The sequence below is a fragment of the Fusarium oxysporum genome, chromosome IV, assembly GCF_013085055.1.
Source record: "Fusarium oxysporum Fo47 chromosome IV, complete sequence".
NCBI classification, from domain to species: domain Eukaryota; kingdom Fungi; phylum Ascomycota; class Sordariomycetes; order Hypocreales; family Nectriaceae; genus Fusarium; species Fusarium oxysporum.
In genome coordinates this window covers 2,795,333-2,806,810 of record NC_072843.1, presented here as the reverse complement: position 1 = coordinate 2,806,810, position 11,478 = coordinate 2,795,333, and the positions used below count along the sequence as shown (strand labels likewise).

Genomic DNA, 11,478 nt, shown 5'->3' with positions numbered 1-11,478 from the left:
AGATTGTAGCTGAGACTGATTGGCGCCTAGGTTCAGATTAACATCAATATGTGCCATTGAAGAACCAATGGATATCAAGTAGGAAAGACGATGCAAATTGAAAGCGTTCAAGGCAATTGGAGCCTTACTTCACTGATGGGCATTTTCTACTGTGTATCTTGGTACATACAGATATAAACTTGAAGATTCTCTTACTGTGTAATCGCCTCATTTTGAAATGCTGGTCGCCCGAAGACGTATGTTCATCTCGGATGGTCAAATCGCCAATTTACCAGTGGGGCAAGTTTTGCTGGCACTCCATCAGATGGCGATCTGGCGATACTTCACATACTGGGCTGCCAGCGTGGCTGGCCTCAACGGCGCGTAGTTGTAACTTTAACAACGGCTCGATTCGGGGCAATTAAGCTTACTAAATATATAAGTTAGAGTTCTATAGGTAGTTTCTTCTTTTATTTCAGCTGTATTACAAGAATTCACCACTTCCATTCTTAATATGCATCTGGAGATAAAATGGCGGGCTGCTATTTCCTCCTCTCCATCGGCAGTGACAGGTGCAGATTCATTGGCGTGCCTGCCACTGCGGGACCCTTCAGGCGGCGCCTTGCCCTTCTGAACGCGTGCACGGACCAAGAGGTAAACAAGTGAGAGTGCTTACTGGTCCAATGGCCTGGAAGGAACCGCCCTGCCCCTTGTTTACCCCCCTGCTGGGCCCTGGAGCCGTGGCGGTGAACAATTTCACCCTCTACCCTCCAGCTCCAAACAAAAATCAACATCGCCCTTTGGTCTCCTTCCAACCCAACCCAACCCACTCTTGTCCTCCTCCGTCAAAGCTAGGTCTACTTCAGCTCTTCGACGACTTCGGCCCATTTCTCTCCTCCTTCTCTCTACTCCTCCAGATTACATTCATCCACACTCATCAACATGCGTGAGATTGTAAGTACCTCTCTTTTTAAGTTCGTGTTGTGCTGTTGCACGCGTTGAGTTTATCATGCCCCTGATTCTACCCCGCTGGGCGGTGGCAGCTCAACGACGATGCACGATAGCTACCAGCTTTACCATACCTTCTGTCAAGACAAGAAGCTAATCAGATCTCTTCTCTACAATAGGTTCACCTCCAGACCGGTCAGTGCGTAAGTGCTCATCGCTTCCTCAACGTCGCATGCGGGGGATGCTCACAATGTTTATCAGGGTAACCAAATCGGTGCTGCTTTCTGGCAAACCATCTCTGGCGAGCACGGCCTCGACAGCAATGGTGTCTACAACGGTACCTCCGAGCTCCAGCTCGAGCGCATGAGTGTCTACTTCAACGAGGTATGCATTAACAGTCAATGTCAAGAATTCCCAAGCTCACACAACTAGGCCTCTGGCAACAAGTATGTTCCCCGAGCCGTCCTCGTCGATCTTGAGCCTGGTACCATGGACGCCGTCCGTGCTGGTCCCTTCGGTCAGCTCTTCCGTCCCGACAACTTCGTTTTCGGTCAGTCCGGTGCTGGAAACAATTGGGCCAAGGGTCACTACACTGAGGGTGCCGAACTTGTCGACCAGGTCCTCGACGTCGTCCGCCGTGAGGCCGAGGGCTGCGATTGCCTCCAGGGTTTCCAGATCACCCACTCTCTCGGTGGTGGTACCGGTGCCGGTATGGGTACTCTGCTCATTTCAAAGATCCGCGAGGAATTTCCCGACCGAATGATGGCCACCTTCTCCGTCGTTCCCTCCCCCAAGGTCTCTGACACCGTCGTTGAGCCCTACAATGCTACCCTCTCCGTCCACCAGCTGGTCGAGAACTCCGATGAGACCTTCTGTATCGATAACGAGGCCCTCTACGATATCTGCATGCGCACCCTGAAGCTGTCCAACCCCTCCTACGGTGACCTCAACTACCTCGTTTCTGCTGTCATGTCCGGTGTCACCACCTGTCTCCGTTTCCCCGGTCAGCTGAACTCCGACCTCCGAAAGCTCGCCGTCAACATGGTGCCTTTCCCTCGTCTACACTTCTTCATGGTTGGCTTTGCTCCTCTGACCAGCCGTGGTGCTCACTCTTTCCGCGCAGTCAGCGTTCCTGAGTTGACCCAACAGATGTTCGACCCTAAGAACATGATGGCCGCTTCGGACTTCCGCAACGGTCGCTACCTGACCTGCTCGGCCATTTTGTGAGTGAACCCGATTTTGCACATAGAAATTACTTGCTAACTTTATACAGCCGTGGCCGTGTCGCTATGAAGGAGGTCGAGGACCAGATGCGCAACGTCCAGAACAAGAACTCTTCTTACTTCGTTGAATGGATTCCCAACAACATCCAAACAGCCCTTTGTGCCATCCCTCCCCGAGGACTTACGATGTCCTCGACCTTCATCGGAAACTCCACCTCTATCCAGGAGCTCTTCAAGCGTGTTGGTGAGCAGTTCACTGCCATGTTCCGACGCAAGGCTTTCTTGCATTGGTATACTGGTGAGGGTATGGACGAGATGGAGTTCACTGAGGCCGAGTCTAACATGAATGATCTTGTCTCCGAATACCAGCAGTACCAGGATGCTGGTATTGATGAGGAGGAAGAGGAGTACGAGGAGGAGCTCCCTGAGGGCGAGGAGTAAACATGCTCCACAATGTGCTGAAATAACTGGCCGCTATGTTATGTTTGTCGTATAGCCGGCCTGCAACTTCTTTTCGAGTGTAGTTGTTGTAATTCTGGGGTTAAGATATCCTCAATAGTGGCAGTACACTATAGTTGTATGAGCCGAATAAAATTCCAAGAGTACTATTGTACCAATTCAATTCTCAAAGATGGTGAACCTAGCACTAACTAATTTAAACTGGTCACAAGCCAGTTTCGCCGAGTTCTCGAAATGTTTCTGTGACATGAAGTTAAGCATCGGCAATCGGACCACATTGACCGACGGACCCTTGGTGTAAGTTATCATAGTGAGCACGTGATGCCATGACTAAGCGCGAAAAGTTGAGCTTGTCAACCTCGTTCGACGAGCCAATACTGCTGCACGCCCACGGCAGCCATCTCGACACCAATGGCCGCCATGTTTACTCCCAGCCGGGGGAGGGCAATTGGACGAGCCATTGCGGCCTCGTCGTCTGGCCCTGTCACCCTCCCTAGCTTCCTGGTGCCAGCATGGCAAGCGACAGCACCCAAGATCGCATCTTCCCGAGCCGCCATTGCCCTCTTCTCCACGACCTCGAAGCGACCATCCAAGCTGGGAAGAACCCCTCTATCGATCCCTCCTGGCGTAGAGCTATCTGTTGGCGAGCCGGTTGCGAGCAGGGACTTGACATCATACAAGAAGGTGTACAAGAAAACCATCACTGTAAAGGGACCTTTAGGTATGAGGGAACGGCATGTAGAAATGAGGGGAACAATTGCTAACCGATGTTAGGAGAGCTTGACCTGGAAGTTCCGGAATATGTGCAGGTGACGCAAGATCCTGAAGCCAAGGTGGTGTCGTTGAATGTCCAGGACACTGACGCCAAGGACCAAAAAGCCATGTGGGGTATGTTCACCGGTTATCATCACGCTTGATGGCATTGGGGCTGACAATTGGATAGGAACAACATGGTCTTACCTAAGGAACTATATAATGGGTGTCTCGGAAGGGCACACGGCCATTCTCCGTCTCGTCGGTGTCGGTTATAGAGCGAGTGTCGAAGAGCGAGGTGCTAAAGAAGAATTTCCTGGGCAGCGCTTCCTGTGCCTCAAGCTCGGGTTTACTCATCCTGTCGAGGAGGGCATCCCTCGCGGCGTGACCGTGACAACTCCTGCGCCTACACGTATCCTGATTGAGGGAATTGACCGCGAGACCATCATGTCGTTTGCTGGACGAGTTCGCATGTGGCGTCCTCCGGAGCCTTACAAGGGCAAGGGCGTGTTTATTAACGACCAGACGATCAAGCTGAAGCAGAAGAAGATCAAATAGAGAGGTGGTATGTGGGAATTTATACTGGCCAGCTTGGTGGCTTGGCCTATTGGACGCAGCTGGCGTGTGTATTCTAGCATCATGTACAGATTTGTGTGTACTATTTGACGAGGCATATACAAAACTACACTTTCTGCTTTGAAATTCTCGCTTTCATTCAAGTCATGTCCGTTTGTTTTCCTATTTATTTTTCCTTACGACTGTTTGGCGCTCAGAACCTCCTGAACAGCTTCGAGAACCTTGCCGTGAACAGCAGCAGGAGCAGCAATGACGCCCTTGTTGTTGGCCAGAGTGCGTCCTACGCTGAAGTCGAGACGCTTTCCGTGAATGTCAGTCACTTGGCCACCAGCCTCACGAACAATGAGATCACCGGCAGCGTGATCCCAGATCTTCTCCTGATATGTGGCCTTGACAGGCAGACGGAGGTAGATGTCGCCAGCACCGCGGGCAATAGAGCCATACTTAGCCTGGCTGTCCATGCGGACACTTTCCTGGGTGATACCAAGCTTCTTCGAGATAAGAGCTTGGTCATCATGCGCTGAGTGGCCTGCCTCAACGCTCTCGCAGAAGGTAGCCTTGGAGAGGTCATCAATGCTTCGCATGGAGATAGGCTTCTCAGCAGCAAGAGCGCCAGAAGTAAGAGGCCGGCTGTTCGCGCCACGGCCCTGCACAGCAGAGAAAACAACACCACGACCCTCATCGGTGGCATTAGAGCCAATGTCGGAGGTCAGACGGGCTGAATCGTCAACTGGAAGGTTAGGGCAGCCAAGGACACCGACCTTGACGTCGCCATCGACCATGAGACCAAGGCAGACAGCGTATTGTCCACCACGGAGGAAGCCCTTTGTTCCGTCAATGGGATCAATTGCCCAGATACGACCGCTGGAACCACCCTGGCTGCCACCTCTGTCGATCAATTCCAACATATCGTCGACATCCTTAATAGGACCACCGAGTTGCTTCTCAGCATCTTCATTGTCGAGCTTTGTAGAGCTGACGAGCTCCCAGATAGTCTGCTTCAGGTTCGCATCGTCACGGAGCTGCGCAGCCTCCTCCTCGGCGACGATAGCGTCGTCGGGGAAGTTGTGGCGGAGAGCGGCGATGATGAGGGCCTGGGCGCCAAAGTCGCCAATGGTGACAGGGCTCTTGTCATTTTTGTCAACGGTTCCCTTTGCCTTTTCGTGGAAGACGCGCTTGGTAAGGATCGTAGCACGCTGAACGGCCAATTGGGCGATCTGAAGCTCTGAGGCGTAGGATGGAGAAGCCATGGTTGTGAGCGGTCGTTGGAGAAGGATAAGATGGGAAGAGAGTTGGCGGAGACGGGGGATGAAGGCTGGCGAAATAAGGATAGCCAGGATGAGGGTCAATAAGAAAAGAATAAAGGATCTAGAGAAGAAGAACTTTGGCGTAGCAGTGGGCATACAAGGCAACGAAATGTAAGCTAAGTAGCTACTAAGTAACGTGGGATGGCGCAATTGTCCTTGTGTTTTTTATGGTGGTGTTAGAGCTTAGAGCAGACACTGGTTGGTCTCTTTCGGGCCGTCGGGCGGGTCGTCGGGCTCTAGATGAAGGCAATTGGGCCTAATTAGAGTGGGATGTGGATTGATTGATGGATCTGAGAGACGAAGAGGAAGAGAAAAAGAAGTGGGATGAGCTGTTGAGAAGTCTGAAGTCTGAGTATGTAAGCTGCGACGTTAAAAGAGTTGTTTCAGTTATGGTGTAACTGGAAGCGGAATACAGCTCGAATGCGTCAATTAAATCAAGATTTATTTCAAAAGAAGCCAAAACATGTCAAACAGAAAAGTCAAGTTACCTAGATTTATCATTATATACATCCATGATGGAAGCTCTATTGCCAAGGTAGTCCTACAATGGCAAGATAGCTCTCTCAAGCCAACCCCGCCATCAGAACTCCGATATCGATGAGGAGGGGCATCTCTCTCTCTCCCATCCCCACTAACAGTTTTTCCCCTGCTCGTAGCGGAACCACCCGATTGGCTGGACTTTTCAAGCATCAATTCTGCCCAGTTCATACAATCAATCAATCTCAAGGCGTCATCTCAACTTGACATTCAACACGATCGATCCTCTTTGTCTCCCTCCGACCGACCACTGTCACCCGAAATGGCCTCTTCTCCAGCCTCACTACGCTCCCTCTACCGCTCCCTCCTTCGCGAGCTACCACCTCGACCCATTCTCGCCTCACCACGCTCTCCTCTTCACTCCCGCCTTCGAGATTCCTTTTCTTCCAGCTCCAAAGCGGCGACGTCGCAAGACGCCCGCGCCCACGCTGCTGCCCAAGCCATCGCCTATCTCCGATCTCAGCGCATGTATGCCACGTTACTCGAGCGTTATAACCCTGGTATGGGTATGGATGAGGAGGAGCGTGTTCGCTTGACTGCTAGGAGGGTCGGCATGGATTTGCCAGTTGAGTACAAATAAATGGTTGACGACGAAATGAAAATGAGAAAAGAGACGGGAAAGGGGATGGAAAAGGGCTTCAAGGACAATGAATCATCAAAGAGAAACGAACCATGACTTATCAAGCCATCGAATGAATCTAAACACCAAGCGCCAAGCGATTTCAACAGCGGATCTACAGATGGGAGAATAGGCCAGATGACATCCAGCACTCAAGAATATGGCGGTGGAGAAAAAGGCTTAGATTCAGCCCACACCCTTCAGTGTACGAATAAGTGTATGGAACAGAAAAGACAGACGCAATACCCGGGCATCACTCGATTATGAAGAACATCCATTTCATCATCATATCTCATATAAAAGGACATCTTTGGTCCAGGATCAACAAATTATATACAGAATAATATCGTTTCCAATCATCAAGCCCATTTGGCTCAGGGGTATCAACTTCTACTCATTTCACTTAACGTTCTAGACACTGCCCACACCTCTATCTTCGAGCGACTCATCCCAGCCACCCATTTGCAACAGCCACCCTCCTAGGCGCTCTTTCACGAGCGTAATGTTATCGCCTAATGCGCTCTTCCATTGATCTTGAACGAGACGGACCTTTTCCTTCAGATCCTCGGTAAGTCGGCGTTCTTCTGATTGTCGCATTTGCACCGCCTGTGCATTGCTGTCTGCCTTGGGAATTGCGTTTCCGTTCTCATCTTGGGTCTGCGTCTCGAGGACCTTGCCTTTGGCGTGAACCACAGCCTCTTTGACCTCGTGAAGTAGACACAACAGGTTGGTGTGCGATTCGATGAACTGGTATGTGCTCTTCTCGGCGTGAAGCAGCAAGCTAAAAAGATACTGCATCGGATGCTCGACGTAGGATGGGTTTTCTTCAATTTCCGATGCTGGAATCTGGATGTTGAAACCATCCAGATCGAGAGGAATATTGTCCAGTAGCTCACAAAGCGGAGGCGCAATATCCCAAAACGCCGACAGCTGCAGTGCAACACCATGGTCCACAGCCTTTTCAACCACTCCTCGGAAGTCTCGGGTCCGTTCCAGAACCTCGTGAGCGAACGCATATTCACGCTTGGCCGAGTCTTCAGCAAAGAAAGCCTCAGCTGACTTGAGTTTCTCAGTATTTCCGGAAAGTCGGTAAGGAGTCAGTACAACCTCGCAGTATCTGCCGTTGCGATCAGAAAGAAGATCGTAGATGGCCCGGTAAAGACCCTCTCGTGCCTCAAAGACCCATTTAAGCAGCGTCAATTTTTCCAGAAGTTCTGGTCTATCATCACCCTCTTCCTGCGGCATGTCCGCGTCTATCTGCCCGTTATCGAATAGGTGTCGGGCTAGATCGTCAAACAGCTCTGTGGCGCTTGAGATACGCCCTGTCAGTAGTTCGTTCAAAGGCAGTACCACCTGATTCTGGAACAATTCGTATTCGGACTTTTCCAAGTCCTTTTTCTTTGTTATCTCGCTGGCTTTTGCATCAGCATCAATAGCTCCTGCATCAGCATAACTCAAGCTGCCAGCATTGATCTCATTCTGCAAGTTTGTACGCAAAGCTTGACGGCGCTCAGACGCTGCTTTGGAAAATTGTTCTCGACGTTTGGTGCTCTCGACAGTGAACCGCTCCTTTGTCTTGGCCAATTCATTGAGTTGACTCAGAGCTCGCACGGCTGTTCTGATGGATGTCAACTCAGGATGTTTGTTATTGACAGCGGGATGGTGTCTTGGATAAGGAGGAGGCATGGTGACAAGGCGGGAAACATCCAGGTGGTCGCGGTTGATCGTCGAACAGGGACTAGAACCCATGTTTGACGTGGTGGCGAAGCCAAATTGTTGAGGAGTCAAGTTGGGCTCCGACTGATCATGCCAGCCCGTCTTCTCAGGAGGATACTCGGATGAAGAGCCTTGCTCCTCGTATACCACAGACGGCTGGTCCTCCTCAACCCACTGTGTCTTGGTTACGCCCATATACTTCGACTCTCTCTTGGAACGTCCGAGATGGGAAGCTTCACCTTGCGAATCTGATTCCCACCAACGGCTCGGAGGACGACCCCGTGAGCTGCCATTTTCATAGTTTTCGCTGACGCTCATACTCAAAATTGGCGATAACGAGGGCATATAATTGCTCGACCAATTCACGTTTGGTGGGTTGTTCCCGCTCGGCGACGTCGGGACATTGACTGTTTTAGAGGCAGACTGAGGACTTTCCCCCAAGTTTGAACCTATAGAGCCTCGACGAGAAGGACCTGGTTCGGATAGCCCAGGGGTCCACTGATCCTGTGAAGAAGCTGACTCTCGCCTTTGGCTGACCATCGGCCGAAATAAGTCGCGGGTGAGGTCAAAGATCTCGGAGCCCATAGCCCCAATAGCGACAGAATATCGTTCTCGTCTGATCCTTGATTCGTTGACAACAAAGTCAGCGAACATACGCACCCTATCCGCGTCAGTAGCGGCCCTCGATTCTCTAATCGCAAATTCGCGGAACCGATCGATAGTCCCTTCTCCAAACTGATCGGCAGTTTGAGTCGTAACCAAATGTTTCGATACCAACAGGCCGGCGGAAGGGGGCCGAGAAGACTCCCGGACCCTTGAGACCGATGCCACAGATCCGGACCTGGGAGGCGGAGTAGGGAGCGCCTTTGGAGCAACAACCTTTGAGCTGCTGGCATATATTGGTTGCTTAGAAGCGTTGGGAGAGAAAGGTGGTGTTTCCGCTTCCTGAGGCAGCTTCCCTGATGCTGGGGCTCTAGGGGTCGAGTTTCGAGAGTCTTGCGATGCGAGTGCGTCACTTAGAGGGGTCGATTTACCGATTGATGTCCGTGACAGATCAGTCGTATTCGGTACCATAATGTCGGCCATAGAATCGGGTCGGGTCCGTTCATCTATAGAGCCACGGATGCTGTGTCGGGTCCGACTCTCAGCCCTCCGCTGCAAAATTGTTTTGTCATGTCTAACTGCCTTTTGCCGATTGAGCCCGCCAATACTCGATGAGGACCCCAGAGCAGGTTCAACAGGTTGGGAGGATGGTAGCGACGTGTCAATCCTGAGACCCGGTGAGCGGCTTCGGTTTGAGGGGCCTGCTTGACTCCCCGTCTCGTTCCAATCTGCAGGTGTTGGAGGAACAGGTCCGAGTTCTGTGACACCGGTTGGTGGTCGGCGTCTTTTTGTAGGAGGAGATATGATGGGAACTGTGTTCCTATCTATTGACTGTACGCTTTGCGACCTGCTTGAAGCAGGTGGGGGCCCTGGTGGCGGAGGTGGGAGAGGCATGCCTGGTTCCCATCTGGTTTGAGACGCTGATCGTGAGCGAGCAGATGTGGGTGTCTCCACGGCTCCTGCAGATACGGCTCTTCGAGCCGCTGGCGGCCCATGAATCATAGGACCAGTCATTCCATGCTCGGGAGTAGGTTGATGAAACGAAGTTTGCACAATCATGCTCTGTCGATGGGCTTGAGGAGGCGGCGGTTGAGGTGGAGGAGTACTGGAGGTGTCCATATCTCTACGGCGGCCTAAGGATGGCAGAAAGCGGCGATCTCGTGAACCATTTCGCCCATTTACACCCGGAGGAGGAGGAAAAGATGCATTGGCTGGTTCAGGCGAAGGTCGATGCACCATTGTGTTTAGTCGAGGCGGCGGAGTCGGAGTACCAGCTGGTGTAGAGTCGAAGACGGTACTCATGGGACGCTGCTGTTGACTTCTGGGCGGACTGTATGGTGGAGGCGGCATTGGCGACACTGAGGCATGTTAGAACGCGAGCAATAACATGATGTTTAGTTCTTAGTCACTTGCCTTGGACTTCGCCGGCATATTGAACGGCGCGCTCGGCGACAGCAGCCTGTGTGGGAACCCATTCTTGGGGGTTGTATGGCTGTATACTACTGCCAGGTGTTTGGACAGCGGAGTGAAAATGACTGGAGCTCATGGACACGGCAGATATGGGCGTATGTAGAGGGTTGTTGAAGGCACCTACAGACGTTGTCGTGAGAGGAAGAAGGCCTTGACGGAGTCGCGCCGCTTCGTGAGAAGTCATGATGAAAGATCAGAGGAACCAAGCGACTATGGACGAAGGATTCACTCGAGCGCCAGGTCCAGGGTCCCTGTTTCAAGCCACAACACCAAAGGATGAGGGAAGTCTAACTTAGAAACAGCTGGGTATCGTGTCAGGGCTGTCTCTTTGGTCGGTTGGTTCTGGTACGTGGGGTGCTAGGGATTGGATGGATCCGCGGGGTGGGCGGCGCGTGCGAGCAGCAGCAGCAGTAGAGTGAGTCGATGCTCAGGTGAGGATCGAAGCAGTCGAGACTATTTTGAGACGACAAGGAATAGGTATGACTATGATGACTCTCGACCTGGCCCGGCACAGTACAGCCGGAGGAGAGACCTGACAGACGTATGTTACAGGTGAGGCTCTGTGTGTGTAAAGGACGCTGCAGCTTATCGAAGATGGTCAATTGACAAGGACGTAACGAATATATCTCATCAAGCCATTCACCGTAGCTGCGGCGAGGACGAAGAGTACGTCCCCTAATGCGCAACCAACCAAATAAGAAACAGAGATGTGATTAAGGATTGGACTGGATGTGAAAGGTGAAAAGAGAGAAAGTGGTTGGGAGAGGGGCTCTGTAAAGGGAAATGGATGTACAGGTCGCAGTTGGAGTAGCAGCAGGCGATAGACCCCTGCATAAGTCACCTTTTACGGTAAAATGTTGAAATCACGACACCTCAATTTTTGGCGGTGTCAGCGGGAGTGAGGTACCAACTGAAAGCAAGTACATTTTCAAGTTGATAAACTGGAAACCATTCTCGGTTTTCTGTTTATTGCCGGAGAGCCAAGCCCTGCCTACAGTGTGTACCTGCTTTGGGAGAGACTTGCTGGGGTGGTCGAGAATTGCATGGATGACGGACGCTATCTGAGGGTGGGACAAAGAGATACTACAAGGTATGCTTCGTGGGAACTTTGTTCAAGGCCAATTGGCAATAGAAACGGAGGATCTACAAGCATGGCTTTCACTATCAGGCACTAGTTAAGCTTGAGGGGATTCAACTAGGGGATGACAGAGCACCTTCGACCGCTTCTTGCAGAGCAACTCAGCTGACAGAGTTAGATGGCGTTCTTTATATGTCCTAGTCGGGGGTA

At 51.6% G+C, this 11,478-nt stretch overlaps 5 protein-coding genes across 5 annotated transcripts; 3 read left to right on the top strand and 2 right to left on the bottom strand.

Annotated features, from left to right (window-relative positions):
• The first annotated feature begins 753 nt into the window (after positions 1-753).
• Positions 754-2,767, top strand: FOBCDRAFT_221254 (Tubulin/FtsZ, GTPase domain-containing protein). Its single transcript, XM_031178820.3, has 5 exons — positions 754-933; positions 1,107-1,130; positions 1,189-1,311; positions 1,360-2,150; positions 2,201-2,767. Exons 1-5 carry the CDS (start codon positions 922-924, stop codon positions 2,589-2,591), a joined length of 1,341 nt encoding a protein of 446 aa, XP_031044707.3. The 5' UTR covers positions 754-921; the 3' UTR covers positions 2,592-2,767.
• A 193-nt stretch (positions 2,768-2,960) lies between these two features.
• Positions 2,961-4,064, top strand: FOBCDRAFT_181152 (mitochondrial 54S ribosomal protein YmL16). The gene is made up of 3 exons (XM_031178821.3): positions 2,961-3,330; positions 3,384-3,497; positions 3,553-4,064. The coding sequence occupies exons 1-3, from the start codon at positions 3,021-3,023 to the stop codon at positions 3,918-3,920; spliced, it is 792 nt and encodes a 263-aa protein (XP_031044708.1). The 5' UTR covers positions 2,961-3,020; the 3' UTR covers positions 3,921-4,064.
• Position 4,065: 1 nt separating this feature from the next.
• Positions 4,066-5,629, bottom strand: FOBCDRAFT_221252 (uncharacterized protein). Its single transcript, XM_031178822.3, has one exon. It carries the CDS (start codon positions 5,339-5,341, stop codon positions 4,115-4,117), a length of 1,227 nt encoding a protein of 408 aa, XP_031044709.3. The 5' UTR covers positions 5,342-5,629; the 3' UTR covers positions 4,066-4,114.
• Positions 5,630-5,909: 280 nt separating this feature from the next.
• FOBCDRAFT_221251 (uncharacterized protein) lies at positions 5,910-6,767 on the top strand. The gene has a single exon (XM_054704238.2). The coding sequence runs from the start codon at positions 6,045-6,047 to the stop codon at positions 6,360-6,362; it is 318 nt and encodes a 105-aa protein (XP_054560213.1). The 5' UTR covers positions 5,910-6,044; the 3' UTR covers positions 6,363-6,767.
• On the bottom strand, positions 6,566-10,515 carry FOBCDRAFT_30635 (uncharacterized protein). Its single transcript, XM_059611948.1, has 2 exons — positions 10,134-10,515; positions 6,566-10,078 (listed from the first exon to the last, which is right to left on the bottom strand). Exons 1-2 carry the CDS (start codon positions 10,372-10,374, stop codon positions 6,813-6,815), a joined length of 3,507 nt encoding a protein of 1,168 aa, XP_059464696.1. The 5' UTR covers positions 10,375-10,515; the 3' UTR covers positions 6,566-6,812.
• Between the last annotated feature and the right edge of the window lie 963 nt (positions 10,516-11,478).